General features: G+C 39.9%; 1 protein-coding gene across 7 annotated transcripts in view; it reads right to left on the bottom strand.

Annotated features, from left to right (window-relative positions):
• The window catches only part of robo1 (roundabout, axon guidance receptor, homolog 1 (Drosophila)), a 1,363,953-nt gene that overhangs the window by 215,014 nt on the left and 1,131,379 nt on the right, over positions 1-17,560 (bottom strand). For all 7 annotated transcript variants that reach the window (XM_039745862.1, XM_039745859.1, XM_039745860.1 and 4 more), the window contains one exon: positions 1,764-1,921. In XM_039745862.1, the coding sequence (XP_039601796.1) occupies positions 1,764-1,921 (158 nt within the window). The remainder of the gene's footprint in view (positions 1-1,763; positions 1,922-17,560) is intronic.

Raw genomic sequence — 17,560 nt, 5'->3', positions numbered from 1 at the left:
ATGGGCAAAGACAGAAAATACTCATAGATACATAAGAAAGATTAATTACGTGGAAGTTTTTAAATCTTTCAGCACGTTACGAGAACACCACCAATTCTACATCGAAATATACAAACCCCATATCCCTTTCTCTGGATGAATTTTTTTTTTTATTTTTAGAATTAAATCTCTTGTTAAAGTCTTCTCTTTTCAGTCAAAGCTCAGATGCTTTGTTGTGCAAGCAGCCTTTCTTTAAGAGAAGGAATCAGCTGGCGGCACATACTGTGCTTACTTCCAACCAAAATAGCAAATGTTTTCTCGAACTACTGCTTTATAAAATGACAGCATAAAATCATTTGAATTATTTAATAAATATTTTACATAACCCAATATATTATTTTACTTTTTATTTGCTTTTATACGTTATTTGGAGGAAAACCTTAAAACAATAATTCCTTTTCAGAGTTAGTTTCATGTCGGTCGATATATCCGATTTTGAATGGATTTATAGAAAATGATTACATTACTTTCAGTGTGAAGATTATCAATGTTTTTAATTATTATTATTATTTTTTGACTGCCTATTTGAAAAGTGTATTCACGCCACCATATCACAAAGAGAACAGTTCTGGTGTAGATCCCTGAAGGACTCTGCCGAGATTGAGATCCTCGATTCGTCCCTCACGTGTATTGTTTTAAACCTGCCACAATCTAATTTGGTTAACATTCTGGTGATTTCAATGACTTCTAGTTTTAGAATTCAACTTGAGAAGACTTTTTGAAAGTTTACGTGAACAGTATATTACACCTTTATTTTCTACTATTCCATTTTCCTGTTTGCAGAAAAAAACGTTTGTTTGCTTGAATCTTCTAAATCCACCTTTGGTCTCATTTACAATATAATTTTTGTATATGTAAATAGTTTTTTTTGATAGCGTTCATTGTTTCACATGCAACGTGGTTTGGAATTACTGCTTTCTAATTATTGGGAATCACTTTCTTTCCTTTGATGGGCTCACTTTAGAAAATTCTACATCATTGGACAAATAGCCCTTTACACACTTCCAAATTTTTATTTCTGGGAGGTGTCGTCAACAGGTAACTGTCTAAAACAATGGCAGAATTATAATACAAGAGCTTAAGTAGTGACACTCTGTGTCCAGATTCAAAACAAAGCCGAACTTACTTAATTTTTCACAACTTTGATGAAGTACAGAGAGAGATAAAGGATGGAAATTTGTTATACAATGTCGCAGTTGAATGTTTTGTAGCTGGCACGTAAAATCTGATGAGTACTTAAAAGCCTTAAGATTGATTCTGGGCTGAGACTTTTAAACTGAGACAGCAGGATCAACATAACTGAGGGGGAAAGGTGGGCCTTCAATTTAAAATGTCCTTTTCATGAGGCTTTAGGTTTCCTATTTATCATGTCCACTGTTAATTCTTGAAGTACTGTAACTAAAAATATTTAAGCAAAAAAAGCATCAGTTTTACATGTCTTGAACAACCGACTGGGTAACAGATTTGTGGATTTTGCGACACAAGTAATATGAGATTTTTTCATTTTTTTTCCTATGGACGCTTTTCACATTGTTTGCCGTTTAACAGCATTGGTAGCTATTGGCTTCTATTATGTCATAAACTAATTTTTCTCCATTCTGTATTAAAACATGAGATTAAAATTTTTCTTGCCTACCTCTACAAAGTGCATGGGGTAAGTAATATATAAAAAAAATATCATTTTTGAATGGAACATTCCTCGAAGCACATTGCCAGCCACTTACGGTTATCCTTTCATCCTTGTCGTCTATTGAGACTCCATCTTTCTTCCATGAGATGGTGGGTTCAGGGTGTCCACGAGGAGGTTGGCACTCCATCACCGCAGGTTCTCCAGCTGCTACCATTACATCAGAAGGATTCTGTCGGAAATCGTCACGGAGAACTGTGGAAAAACAGAAAATTCATATTAGCATACATTGTCGAAAGCTTTATTTTCACTAAATACTTAAATGTTAATGTAAGCATTAAAGTTCATGGTGTCAAGCATTTCAGTTTGATTAATTTGTTTTGGAACACAACATCTGCATTATACATTGACTGTACAACTGTATTTATACTTTATTGATGTACTAACCACGATACCTGTAACAGAATAATTTAAAAATACTTCTTGCTCTACCAGCACCTTTTCTCTGTATTTGCATGTGGGAACCTCTCTTCATGGGCACTCCCTCTCTCGGGTGCGTTCCTGACTCTGTTATTATTTTCCAGGCCCCCATTCTTAGCCACTGTTCAGTTTTTGAAGACGACTCTCAGCATGCCTCCTATGCCTTTACTCCTCCTCATGCGTCTCACACTCACACTTCTTCTTTTGTCTCGCGTCTCCAAAGCCAAATTGACCAATCACACCAAAACAAACTGCCCAATCAGATTGCAACACAGGGACTAAACACACAGACCTCAGTTTTTTATTATATAGCAGACTTTTTTCCCTCCATAAAATAAAAAAGGCAAAAAACCCATGAAAGCTCATGATTATTCCTGCTGATTAGGTTTGTATGTGGAAACACAGCTACCCATGAACAAATAAAGGTTACAGAATTGTTACATTTTACTAGAATAAACCTATCCAAAAATTATTTCCATTTCATTTTAATCATTTTCTCATTTTTAAGTATTATCAATATTAATATTAAGTACTAATTTTTAACTATCATTCTGGGAAATGACAGAGAAGGCAGGTAAAAGCTGTGCCACCCAAGACTGCCTGGCAAAACTTGGGAAAATTTAACAGCCTTGCAACAGCAGGGTGAGTGATGTCTTCAGCAGGGAAACAGAATTTAGCATTACATTTATATTCCAAACTCAAGTTGCAAATGTTTGCATGCACAGTCTGAAAGCTTTTTCAAGGGAAGAGCAACATCAAGACACAAGAAACTTTACAAAGGAACCAAAGCTATGCAGCCCATCTGTATCATTTCCCGAGCTAATGGCTAATTTGTTGAACGTCTAATTCATTATTATTATTGCAGTTATTTTTTTAAACCCACTTAGTCCAGTTTCTGGGTTTTGGGTGACCTAGGGCTGTCCTTTTAGCATCAGGCATAAGGATAGGACCAGCCCTGGATCTCCTTGCGGGGCACACTCACCAACATGACAGAAGGGGTCTGATTTAGAACTGCCAGTTACGCTAACCCACATATGTTTGAGAACACAGAAATGAAACACAAGCAGACATGGTGGGAATGTGCAAACAATGACCAGGCATGGAATTAAAACCCAGGATGTTGGATCACTGAGGCAGTATCATTGGTTACTATGCCACCATTCTGCCCATAAGGGAAGTACCTGGTGGCAGTGAGTGGGCTCCATATGTATGAATGTGGCTAGGGATGGACAGCCGTCCAGTCCAGAATTATTTTTTTACCTAATGCCAGATTTTAGCTCACCTTCAACATGTAAATTAAAAGCAGGTTAATGACATACAGTGTGTTTAGAAAGGCAGACCCCTTTACTTTTACATATTTTTTTATGTTGCAGCTTTATGCTAAAATCGTTTAAATAATCTTTCAGTATACTGGAATGACAAAATGAAAGCAGGATTTTAGAAACTTCTGCAAATTTATTAAGAATAAGGAACTGAAATATAAAATTCACTTAAGTATTTGGACATATTGCCATGACATTAATCTGGCTCAGTTGCATCCGATTCTATTAACTCTTTTGAGGCGGGTGTCGACTTATAACGACACATAGCTGTGTCTTCATGCAACCGCTACATGAACACATTCAGCAATACGATCAGCTGATACTGGCACATTACTTTCGTTTTTGATCTCAAGATCACTTGTACCAAACTCAGAGTGCGATACGTTAGAGTCTTTATCAGTAATTAAACACAAAATGTTACCTACAGAGTATTTTGTTTTGCGTATTCACTTCGCTCTGTTGCCAGATCTGCCTTTAGCTCCGGTGGCTGGCAGCTGCTCTTCTGCACATTTCTGCCAGCTGCCGAAAAAATATTCAGCCTTCAAAGAGTTAATCCTCTTTGAGATGTTTCTACACCTTGTTAGGAATTAACCTGTGGTCAATTCAATTGATTGGACACAAGTAGCAAAGACACACACCTCTCTATAGAAGGTCCTAGTGTTGAGCAAAAACTAAGCCATGAGGTCAAAGGAATTGCTTGCAGAGCTTATAGATAGAATTGTGTCAAGGAACAGATCTAAGGAATTCTACACAAAATTCGTGCAACACTGAAGGCTCTTAAAAGCAGAGTGGTCTCCAGATATTTTAAATGGAATAAGCTTGAAACAACCCACAAGTCCTAATGTCCAGTTGGCCAAAATGAACAAAATTGGAAGAAGGGCCTTGTAAGCGAGGTGACCCATAGAACCAGATGGTCACTGTAGCTGAACTCCAAAAGAACCTGTGTTAGATAGGAGAAGCTTCCAGAAGGACAATCATCCATGCAACAGTCAACTGATCTTGGCTTTATGACAGAGCAGCCAAACAACACCTGAAAGCCCCATTGTGAGTTTGGAGAAATGCACTTAAAGAATTCTTAGACTATGAAAAACAAGATTCTCTGGTCTGATGAAACCACCGTTTGGCATCAATTCTAAGAGTCATGTCTGGAAGAAACCATCAGAGCTCATCACTTGAAAAAGTACCACTCTAATGGTGAAACATGATGGTGCCAACAGCAGTTTGTGGGGTTGTTACTCAGCTGCACGGACCAGGAGACTAGTTAGAGTCACTTCCAGAGTGCACAGGACCTCAGACTGGGCCAGATATTCGCCTTTCAAAAGGACAAAGACTCTAAACACAAAGCAAGGACAATGCAGGAGGGGCATTGGAATGCCCTTGCATGGCCCGGCCAGACTCGCACTTGAACCCAGTCGAAACATGAAAACAGCAGCACACCGACGGTCTCCACCTCACCTGACAGAGCCTGAGAGGATCTGCAGAGGAGACTGGTGGAGAATCCCCAAATCCAGGTGTGCGAAGCTTACAGGAAAATTCCAGGATTGAATCAACAAAATACCGAGAAAAGGGTCTAAATACCTGTGTCAGTGTGATATTTCAGTTTTAATGTTAAATAAATTTGCAAAAATTCTGAATATCTTGTTTATACTTTGGGATAATGAGTGTGGCTTGCTGCAGCATAACAAAATATGTAAAAAGTGAAGGGGTTTAAATATTTTATTAAGGAACTGCAGATGACAACAAGGAAAATTCTTAAGAGTACTCATCCTATGAGATTAATAATATGCAAACAAGTGATAAGAGGCCAGAACTTCTCCCCTCTTATCAGTTGTTCTGAGCTTTATGATTCTAGCAAATATTTGCCCGCTCTTATCAACATGCAGTCACATGTCTACACCTCACTGTGGAAGAATTTGCCCATCAAGGTTTGATGAAGTCTTTACTCTCCAAGGTGGGACTGACTTTCATCCTCCATCAGTAACCCAGAGTGTCTGTTTCACATTTGGATTCACTGCCACTGAAGAATCTCAGAAACTCTCTCCCTGAAACTACTCTTACAGGATTAATGAGACAGATAAAAACAAATCAATTTTATTTATATTTTATCTCTCTCATATATAAAAAAAAACGAAAGGTTGACAAATGAAGTGTCATATGATAGACTCAGCCCGATTACAACAATAACACGAGGCAGATGAATAAAAGTGTCTTGTTATCATCAGAGTGGATAAATAATTAAAGGTACTGGAAACTATGAAAAACGAAAAAAAAAAATTTTGCAAGTAAGTTTTCAGTCAGTAGATTGATGTGAGTCTTTGACATCGAAACTGTCTACATAGTGAGAATCAAAGAAAGATGGAATCAGGCAATAAATGATAAGGCGTCCTCCCACAATAATTAAACAAAATTGTTTCATGTCAAACTTGGCTGTCAGTTACATTCCAATGTCTTTACAGTGGGCTGACGAAGATTAATATTTGCATTACAATAAGATATACAACTCTTGGAACTTTGCTTGAAGTATTCTAGGCACTAGCATACACATTAGGTAAGTCGTTCACTGTGTATTTTTTGCCAATTATTTTTTTTTGGCCTTGTATCACACATATTAACAGTTTACCAGCCTTTAATTGAGCCATTCAAACAGCAGAATGAATTGACACCATACGGTCACGGGTTAGAATTGAATCTTAATACCCAACTTTCCATTTCCTGATCAATCCATTAATGGTCATGGCCAGCTTTCAAGGGTGGAACCAACCTTGGATGGGATGATAGCAACCCCCCCGGACAATGAAGATTAACAGCCATCTATTTTGAAAAGCCGAAGTTTATTACAGTTTAAAGAGGCAGAAACTAACCAGATTTGGGTGCAAGGATGGATGGCCAGTCCATTGCAGGCCAATGAAGGCTATTAGCCACATATTCATTAATTTATTCCACTTGCTTCTAAATATATTTCTATTTTTACTTCTTAAACTGTTGATTTGTTTACAGCAATAATCGGCATTACGCACCCTGAGCATATCACCAACAATGAAGTGTTACGAATGAGCAGTCCACCACGGGTAGAAGACACAGTCACTGCCCACCATAAGCACTTATTGGGCCACGTGCTCAGATTACCCAGCCATTGAATCCCCAAGGCTACGATGAACTTGAAATCCAAGACTGGAATAAGGAAGAAAGGATAGCCATTTTAGGAACGGCTTTGGGGGCAAAAGTGGGACCAAATTTGGATGGGATGACAGTCCATCGCTAAACAATGAAGATTAATAGCCACTCATTTTCTAAGCCCGCATAGTTTGTTACAGGTTCACAAGAAGGCAAAGACCTCCTTTTGGCCTCGTATCACACATATTAACAGCTTACCAGCCTTTAATTGAGCCATTCAAACAGCAGAATGAATTGACACCATATGGTCATGGGCTAGAATTGAATCTTAATACCCAACTTTCCATTTCGTGATCAATCCATTAATGGTCATGGCCAGCTTTTTCAAGGGTGGAACCAACCTTGGATGGGATGATACCCCCCCCCATCCATGATAATGAAGATTAATAGCCATCCATTTTCAAAACCCACATAGTTTGTTCCAGATTCACAAGGAGGCTTAGACCTTTTTTTTTTTTGGTTTTGGGTACAAGGATTGTCATTGCAGGACAATGAAGGCTATTACCCTTCATTATATGCATTCATTTATTCCACTTGCTTCTAAATATATTTCTCTTTTTACTTCTTAAACTGTTGATTTGTTTACAGCAATAATCGGCATCACGCACCATGAGCATATCACCAACAATGAAGTGTTACGAATGAGCAGTCCACCACGGGTAGAAGACACAGTCACTGCCCACCATAAGCACTTATTGGGCCACGTGCTCAGATTACCCAGCCATTGAATCCCCAAGGCTACGATGAACTTGAAATCCAAGACTGGAATAAGGAAGAAAGGATAGCCATTTTAGGAACTGCTTTGGGGGCAAAAGTGGGACCAAATTTGGATGGGATGACAGTCCATCTCTAAACAATGAAGATTAATAGCCACTCATTTTCTAAGCCCGTATAGTTTGTTACAGGTTCACAAGGAGGCAAAGACCTCCTTTTGGCCTCGTATCACACATATTAACAGCTTACCAGCCTTTAATTGAACCATTCAAACAGCAGAATGAATTGACACACTACAGTCACGGGTTAGAATTGAATCTTAATACCTAACTTTCCATTTCCTGATCAATCCATTAATGGTCATGGCCAGCTTTTTCAAGGGTGGAACCAACCTTGGATGGGATGATACCCCCATCCATGACAATGAAGATTAATAGCCATCCATTTTCAAAACCCACATAGTTTGTTCCAGGTTCACAAGGAGGCAGAGACCTTTTTTTTTTTGGTTTTGGGGACAAGGATGGATGGCCAGTCCATTGCAGGACAATGAAGGCTATTACCCTTCATTATATGCATTCATTTATTCCACTTGCTTCTAAATTTGTTTACATTTTTACTTCTTACAGTGTCTATTGGTTTACAGCAATAATTGTCATTATATACTATGAGCATATAACCAACAATGTAGTGTTATGAATGAGCAGTCCACCACGGGTAGAATACACAGTCACTGCCCACTATATGCGCTCAGATTACCTGCCCAAAGATCTCTAAGGCTGCGATGAACTGGAAATCCAAGATGGGAAAGATGTGGCCAGGAGGGCTGTTTAGGAGCTGTCCTAAAGATCTCAAGGCCATCAATGTCAAACGGGACAGAAGGGCTGCAATCACTGCTATCGACTGAACTTCTTGGCAAAAACTTGCTGCCCCTAGTCTAAGTAAGTAAGCCTACTTTATCCATTGTAAGGTCTTGAAGAGCTGTAGTGCCTCGTGCATTTCTGGGATGGAAGGCAGGACCTACCTGTAGATGGGGTGGTAGTACATCAGGGTCATTAGTGCTGAACCGTGAATATTACTTCTGCGTAATAATAATATTTTAACAAAAATGCTGCTGCCCTAAATTACTGCCATTTTCATAATTAATCATCATAACTGGTACTAATCAATGCAGACTTCTATTGCCAGTAATTATTTTTTTCCTCTTCCCCATTCATTTTAAAATTACGCATGGGCAAGGGAGACAAAAACACACATGCTCACTGAATCGTGGCAGAAGATGCTATATATACAATTTAAGTATCACTTACAAATCACACAAAGACTTATATAATTTCATTTGTCTGCTCAGAGTTTCTCACGCGTCTCAGACTTGATCCATAAAACCATTCAGAATATAGAGAGGTTATTTAGCTCCCAGAATCAATGGCAAGTTCTCCCGACAGGGCAAAGTGGTTACATTTATTCTCTGAATACCAGGGGTGTGGTAGGAACCCAAATTAAATGACAGCGGCACTTCAGACTGGCACCGCTTGAATGCGAGTTCAGTGAGAGAGACTGGAAAGCCAGCTTTGTGGATTTCTGTTCCTCCGGCGCAAACCATTAATTATGGTTTACAGTCTACAACAATGGCATGAAAACAACACAACTGACACAGCAACATTGTGTGAACTAATTGAGTGAGAGGTTTGCAGGAGCTCAATGGCTGCCATTCCAACTAAGAAATGCTGTTTTAAAGCCAAAACGTTAATTTGCATCTAGTAATTAAATTTCATAAATGGAAACACACAGAAATGGTATTTTTAACAGAAACAAATTGGATGGAACACTAAACCTAACCAGAAAAGGAAAACACGCAGATCACACTTTAGCTGTTGTCTGGTTAAAATCAGTAGATTAAAAACGCGTTCCAGACCTTCAGGTCCGACTGGCAATTACAAATGAGAGTGCTTATCTCTTCCAGCACACCAATATCTCCGAGCAATTCACACTGCGGAAGGAACGGACCAACTCACAAACTCAATTAAAACATTTCATCAAATTTTTTTGACAAACCGTATTATTATTATTTTTTTAACTCGAAGCTACTTGACAGCCAACAAAAAACAGGTCTCACGTACGTTGGCTGAGACAAAACACCTCAAGTGGTTTTTTAGACTATTATTTAGCCTTCCGATCTGAAATCCGAAATGGCTGTGCCCTCTAGTCATGGAGGTGTTGTCCTATGGCTTGCTTATTCTGAGACATAACTAACAGGAAGTTAAGAATAATACTTGGTATACAACCGTGATCAGGAGGCCCTAAAAGGGTTGCACGACTCTGATTTTGTTGTAAGCTGAACAGTTGTTATAACACAACAGGAACTGAGAAGTTCGATGCTATAGATTTTACTGTTATTATTGTAACGTGCAGTGAATACACTTAACTTGAGCATTCATAGCTTTCATACTCTTTCTCTGTATCTTAACATTTGTTTGCTCAGAGGCTGATGTGCTTCTTTTCTCTACCCTAGCGGCCCACTTCTTCTCTTCTTTCATCGGCATCTTTTCATGTTAAAACTGATTAAGTCAATGTTTGTGTTGCAATTAGTTAGTATGCTTTTTTTAAATTTTTCACTTAAGCTGGCACTTAAATCTTCAATCTGCCTCAAGAATGATTTAACATATGAAGAGGTAGGGGAATTGACGGCAAAGGTGGTAGGGATGAGAACGGCTCTTGTACGCATGCGCCGCACTGCCGAGAGTTGACACTACAATAAAATAAAATAAAAAATAAAAAGAGGAATAACCTTGGAGGTCAATCATCACCCCGAAACTGGATAGTAGACGTCACGCAGTATAAGTGTACCAAATTTCAGGTCAATAGGTCTAACGGTTTGCGAGCTAAAGGTGATTTAAAATCCAGGACAGACAAACGAAGAGCCACGATAGAGTATTATATAAGAAGATGTACGGAGTATAGTGAAATTCTTAAATGTCCCCTATTTCTGATTCTTGTGTGCTAATCAGCATTCAAAATGTCACCTCTCTACCATACTATATCAGAATCACTTTATTGCTAACACGTGAATCCGCCTATGATTAAGGAGTATGACTCCCTTACCTTGATAATGCTGAATCCACCAATCTTTCCCTTTGACTATTAATCAAACTCATTTTGGACTACTCAGCGGCACATGCAGTGGATTCAGAAAGTATTCAGACCTCTTCACTTTCTGCACACTTTAATGTGTTATATGGAGAAATGTTTCATTTTTGACCATCATTCCACACTCAATAACCCATAATGACAAAGTGAAAACCTGCTTCCAGGCAGGATTGTAAAGTTATTAAAAATCAAAAACTGAAATATAAATTTTCAGACCCTGTGTTATGGCACTCCAAACTGTGCTCGGGTGCATCCTGTTGGCTTTAATTCTCCTTGTGATGTGTCTAGAACCTGTGGCATTATGAATTGATTGGAGATCAATCAGAAGGGCACACGTGTACCTATGTATAGAAGGTCCCACAATTCACACTGCACCACATAAACCAAGCCATGAAATCTAAGGAACCCTCTACAGACATCCACAATTCTCCAATTTTAGTACACGGCAGATAACCTTTGTCTATGTATAAGTTGCAGCACCACAGAATACACTCCTCTGGTTCAGACTAAGAACTATTTGATCTCTCATTGTAGTACGGCAGGTGGAGTTGCAGGGAGGTGGAAGTAAGGGGAATACAAGAAATGTATTCATTCAATACAAGGGTGTAGAGCATCAAATACTGGATTGGGTGCATTCATGCGCATAATGTGCATATTATGTTTTATGCATTTTTCTCCTACGTTCCATCCATTTAACTATCTGTGTTTAACCTAAGGACAAATATTTGGTTTTTCAAACTCAGTTGTTCCAATTTAGGGTCACTGATACTCAAAGTCTATTGCAGGAATCAACCTTATAAGGAGTACAAGTCTGTGGTAAGGCACGTTCACTGACATTGGGCTCACTAACCTGGGACAGAGAGAGGGTAGAGGACCAGAGTACCCACTCATACAAAGATGGGGAGAACATGAAAAAAAGTGTGCACAGCTAATTCCGAGACCAGAAATCACCAAGTAATGCTGTAGCGGACGTTATCTATGATCACCATCTGTCTGTCTTCCAAGCCGTCAGTCAAAGAGTGACTGAAGTCTATCACAGTATCAATGGATGCACGAAAAGAACAATTCCATATCTTTGGAATGTAGCATAGGAAGAAAGCAGGACTAGCTGGTGAGAAACATATGTAGACACCAATTCTAAATGCTGATGATAGTTGTTGCCATCTCTACATTAACCTTTGTCACGTCTGCACATTTGAGAATCACGTTTGAGGTAAGCAGTACCACCCCGATGCAAGAAGGGGCGCTCTCACTAAGAGCATCACCTCTAATTTCACTTGAAGTGGCAACAAGACACTCAATGAGGGCAACTGACTCCACCTCTCCGGGTTGGATCACTAGAAAAGACTGGATGCTGCAGAGAGAGTTGTCTAAGACTGGACCTGAAGTGCAACCAGAAGACCCGCTCTGCCGAGCTCTTAGACCAAGACGGTCGAGATGACTACCTTTAATACCAGCTACCTTTGTTAGTTTTGCACCACTGAGAGCCTGTTTTTTTTAAATATTTACTGTAAGTTTGGATTAAACAAGACAACCCAGCTGGCACCCCAACACTTCCTCGAAGTCCTTGAGAGTCCTTCAGACCTTGCATAGGTCACTATCGGGTTATGTGTGTGTGAATAAGAGGGTTAGGAGGAGGAGAAGGAGTAGTAATAACCTGAAGTACTCAGAGTATTGTGAAATTACTACTAGCATGTCTGACCAGCATGCACCACATTAAAAACTTTACTTTACTTGACATATTCCTCACTCCTGTTCCTAACTCCTAATCTTTGCAAAGATGAAGAAAAAAAACAAGCCTTGACTCAAGCAATGTTTATTGGTAAGACTACACAATTACCGTTTCAAAAAGACCTATATGAGAAGATTCCTAGACCAAAGAGAGGACTAATGTGGAGAATTACCTTCTATACATCTGCATGGTGGCTGCTTTATGAATGGTACTGCCTAAGTAACCGTAACCATAACCCTAAGTTCTTCCCAAAGGGTTGAAAACCTTAACAACAGAACTTTCACATCCTACACCCCTATAAGGGAGAGGGTATCTTAGATTGACTCCCCCATCTATGGGAAGCAAGGCAAAAAGAGGTTACTCATATAGTGTTTTCTAAGGATATACTGGCAGAAAGGCATACAAAGAGAAACTTAGGAGACCTAATATAGCATCTACCTCCTCGTGGTGTGGGTTGGATATTTAGTACCAAGTAATGAAAAGATGTATTTACTAGAGCATGTGCCAAGCAAACAAATGAATAAGTAAACAAGTTCAATGGAGAAGCCCTCCAAGCTTGAAGACGGGAAGGATACTTCTCAGTCCTTAACCTTACTCAAAACCTACATTGCCATAGGGGGACCTGGATGATGAGGGTGAACAACTCTGGCTTATGACCCCATAGCCAGCACCAAACCCCATCCAAAAATCCTGTATGACAAGGGCCATGCAACTTCAGCTGGTGGCTCTGTGCCAAGGACCAGTACATAGCTCAAAACCCACAAGGCCAAAGGGGAGGCGGGATCGCCAACCAGCTGATAACTCCAAGGATGCTATCCACTATCTGTACCCAGATATGACCCACATAAGGACAGCACACAATGCCAAGTGGAGGAGGCGAGGAGGCTACTTCCTGGTACCTAACCCTTCTCAAAGCCTACAGGGCCATAGGGGAACATGGATGACAAGGATCAATGACTCAGTAACAAGGTTCAAGCCAGTGACGGCTAGTCTGAAGGGCGGAGGCCACTGACCCATAGGCCAGATCCAGACCACTGCACAAAGCCCACCAGGCCAAAAAGAGTAGACTTGAGGAAGAGATCCAACAAGCCGATAACTCTATGGACTCTATCCAACATCTGTACCCAGATATGGCCCACATAATAACAGTACACAAGGCCAAGGGAGGAGCCCTCAGACCTTAGGGGCAAGGAAGCTACTTCCCAGAGCCTAACCCTAACTCAAGCCTACATGACTAGGGGAGTCTGGAAGACGAAAATTAAGCATCATTTCTCCAGGGCCTAAACCAGCTCTAAAGCCCACAAGCCCACAGGGGAGGCTAGAGAAAGTCAGCAAACAAGCTGATAACTCATCTGTATCTAGATATGGTCCATACAATAATGCCAAAAACACCAGTTGAGACAAGGGGTGGCGGCTCCAGGTTTGGATGGACAGAGCTTTCTCCCTTCCCAGGGAATTTCCTGTGCATTCCGGAGTGACTTTGGGAACAGAATTTAGCTCAGAAAAAACCTAACCCTGCATCTGAATAAAAACATTTAAAAACAGGATGACTTGAACAATATTGGTCCTTCGCTGGTGGACAGATATGGAATTTATTGTTGGGTCAACCATAAAGCTAGCAGATCATCACCAAAAGAATTAAATGACTCTGTGTCATTACTGAGACATATAGTGCCTTGACAATGGGAAGTGTGCTATATAAATAAGATGCATTATTATTATTATTATTATTATTATTCCATATACCCCACAAACAGGGATTTTTGAGAATGAGAAACTTCAGCTTTGCTAATTTTAAACAATCTTCATTGAAACGATTGATAGGCCTGCGTTTGACAAACAAGCCATATATGCAAATGAGTATTGCAAGGTCATCAATGATTAAAAGTAAAAACATCAAATTCCAAATCCTTTAAAGACGTTTGATTTTGCTTTGACATTCTGCTGGCTTTCCTACTGCTACTCCAAATCAGTTGATGGCAACACTTCTTATAGATCCCTGAGATAAGAGCTGCTCATTGAGATTGTACTCTTGCCAATTCATTCTCCTCATTCCAACTCATTTTATTTAAAATGTTTTACCAGCACATAAAAACTGATGACAGATGACTGCTTTCTTGTGGTGCCTAATGACATATCCAAGCAATGACTTTCAGATGCACCTCTTATCATCCGCAGAGAACCTTGCCAGCAATAGAGGCTGCTGGGTAACACAATACGAAATACATTGCCCCTGGCTTGGAGCCACTAACCATGAGTAGCAAGTTTAGTTTAATCCAATTTATTCTTATTAAGCGCCCTTCTGCTTATGAGCCAAACTTTTAGAAAAATAAAAGGAAAAGACCAGCGTCATGTCATTTTCTAACTCACGTAACCCAGACTAGGGTTGGTCTGGTGGTACATGGGCCACATAACCGGGTTACTTGTGGATTACTTTGCATTTTTTAACTTGGTTTCTCAGAGACCGATATCTCAGTTTCTCTAACCAGAATAAAGGCATACATGCCATTTTTGAAATTGGGTTTCTGTGAACAACTGGGTTATAAAACTATGTTTAAACTCACTCAATGGCTTGATAACAATAGCTCTCTAAACTGATCTAAATAGATCTTTTCGGTATCTTTCTAACCACCTTGCGCTGAAACTTTCAGTATTTCCCAGGATCAGAGTGTAGTGACAAAATATAAATTAATTCAACATATTCAAACTTACTTAACCTGGTTCAGCAGTGCAGGAGACACGGTGCACGTTCATCACCGGACTCGGGGTGTAGAGATAATGGATAATCCTACGGCAAATATGCTGTTAGTTGTTCGAGATGATTTATGAGCAAGTTTTTCATTAAGGGTTGCCAATTCTCTCTTACTGACCTAAACCAGGCTCACTCTTAAAAATAAAAGTTCCAGGGTGGTTCTTGCCATAGGGGAACCATTTTTGGTTTCCAAAGGTCCTATCCACATGAAGGTTCCACAGAGAACCTTTACTTATTTAGATCTGTAACAGGATACATACAGTACGCAACCATAAATAGATGGTAAGAGATTTGTAAAATCTCAATGGGTCCTAATTTTAAAAGGACTCTCCCTGCATACAATAACACATGCCAAGTCCAGGTTGTCTTAATCTGTTAGTGTCCTGCTAGGTAGTCAGAATCCCATAAAAGTGACTTCATTGGGCCCTTGAGCAACGCCCTTAACCTTCAATTGCTCCATCCTGGGTATGAGATTAACCTGCATCCAGCCCTGCATATAGGTCCTCCAACTCGCAGGGAAAACTTGGGGGTTCTTGGCAGGATTGGCAATCAGGCCACCATAAAAAACCTCCCACTGTTTCATTTCATCTGAACTAATGTGGTGCTGAGGCTTTGCCCATCGCTTGGCTGCTCGGATCCTAATCTGGGATCCTGAGTTGGTTTGTCATGTGGTGGGTCTGGTAATGCACTGTATCAGCGTGTGCTCCTGACCTCCTCCTCCTCCTCCTCCTAGGTAGTCTGCCATACATACAAGATTTCAGTGTTTTCTACATTTTCTAAAATTTTTCAAAGCACAAAGAACCAACTTCAAATGCAAAGAATCCTTCACAGAATAAAATGGTGCTTTGTCAAGCAAGAGTTCTGAGGAACCATATAACCTAACAAAGGACCACTAAAGAACCAGGATTTTTCTTGAGAGTGAGGGGCACTTTTAGTCTCTGTAATGTAATGTCAGATAGCGTTACCTGGTGCCTGAATGACCACCACTTAGAATTTGGAGCAGTCACAGATAACACCCATGTGTCTTTTTCTTTTGTCCTTTTTACAGGGATGCTGTATGCTATAATGATAGGGATGCTGTGTGCTAGAAGGATATGCAGGTCCACATTTTCCACAAGTTGGGTGGGGAACTCAAAGACAGCAGCAAAAAATAAAAAAATCTAGGGATCCAAATTCAAATTCTTTATCCTATCTGCTGTCACTAAGATGCAGGGAGCACAATGAAGGAAGGACAGTGACTGGCTGGTAAGACAAGGTGCTTTTAGTAATGAACATGTTTGTGTTACTCAAATCAAAACTGTTCTTAATGTGAATAAAAATGTCTCTTTTCTTTTCCATAAGAAAACAACAAGGCGTTATAGGCGCTATATAAATAAAAAATAAATGTAGTATTCTTATATAATATGCTACCGTGGCTGTCCATTTGTCTGTCCAGGATTTCAAATCACCTGTAGCTCGCAAACCGTTTGACTTATTGACCTGAAATTTGGTCCACAAATACTACATGACCTCTACTGTCCGCTTTCGGGGTGATGATTTTTATTACTCTTTGTTTTTATTTTGTTTTATTGTACAGTCAACTCTCGGCAGCGAGCAGCAGGGTGGCCATACGATGTGTGCATATGGGTGCGATTCTCATCCCTACCACCTTCTCCGTTACTGTCTGTACCTCTTCATATCTTAATAATAATAATAATAATAATACATTTTATTTATATGCGCCTTTCAAACACTCAAGGACACCGTACACTTTACACAACACCCAACACACAATACAGTACAGTGTTTACATAGAGAAAGCAAGTTTAAAAAGATGAGTTTTAACTGAAGACTTAAACAGAGAGAATGAATTAATGTTTCTAATCTCAGGAGGCAGTGCATTCCAAAGTCGGGGGGCAGAACGACTGAAAGCTCTGTTCCCCATTGTGGAAAGACGAGCGGAAGGAACAGTCAATTTAATTGAGGAGGATGAAAAAAACAAAATCTTAAATCATTCTTGAGGCAGATCGGACACTCAAGTGCAACACTTAATTCCAACACAAAAACTGACTTAATCAGTTTTAATGCGAAAAGATGCCGACGACAGAAGAGAAGAAGTGGGCCACTAAGGTGTAGAAAAGAAGAGCTGCTCACAAAGCGCATCAACCTCTGAGTAAATGAAAGGTAAACGTACAGAGAAAGAGGATGAAAACTATCAATGCTCAAGTTAAGTGTATTCACTGCACGTTATCGTGCAGTGCACAGTTACTGTTATATTATAAAGATATGAAACTGATATGGATCGTCATGCATGGTCATCAGTGGTCCTCCTCACAGGCTCAGTCGAGGTATATAGTTACTCGCTGTGATGAGAGAAGGGGGCGCTGCTGCTAATATTGTCATCCCCTTCTTACCCCACCGTGCTGAGAAGCTGTGTTTCCATTCCAGACCCCATAAAACCCTGAGTGTCCCTCAAGGAGGCGTCATTACTGGCTAGAGCAACCCACTGGATGAAGCTCCACTACTCTTTGTTTCCTGAATCCCCGCACACAGGATGCATGCCAAAGAGTGTTATTTCTTTTGTTTGTTTTTTTCAT

Source organism: Polypterus senegalus, chromosome 2, assembly GCF_016835505.1.
Source record: "Polypterus senegalus isolate Bchr_013 chromosome 2, ASM1683550v1, whole genome shotgun sequence".
NCBI classification, from domain to species: Eukaryota; Metazoa; Chordata; class Cladistia; order Polypteriformes; family Polypteridae; genus Polypterus; species Polypterus senegalus.
Note: the sequence above shows the minus strand (reverse complement) of the source record. Positions and strands in the feature narration are given on the sequence as shown.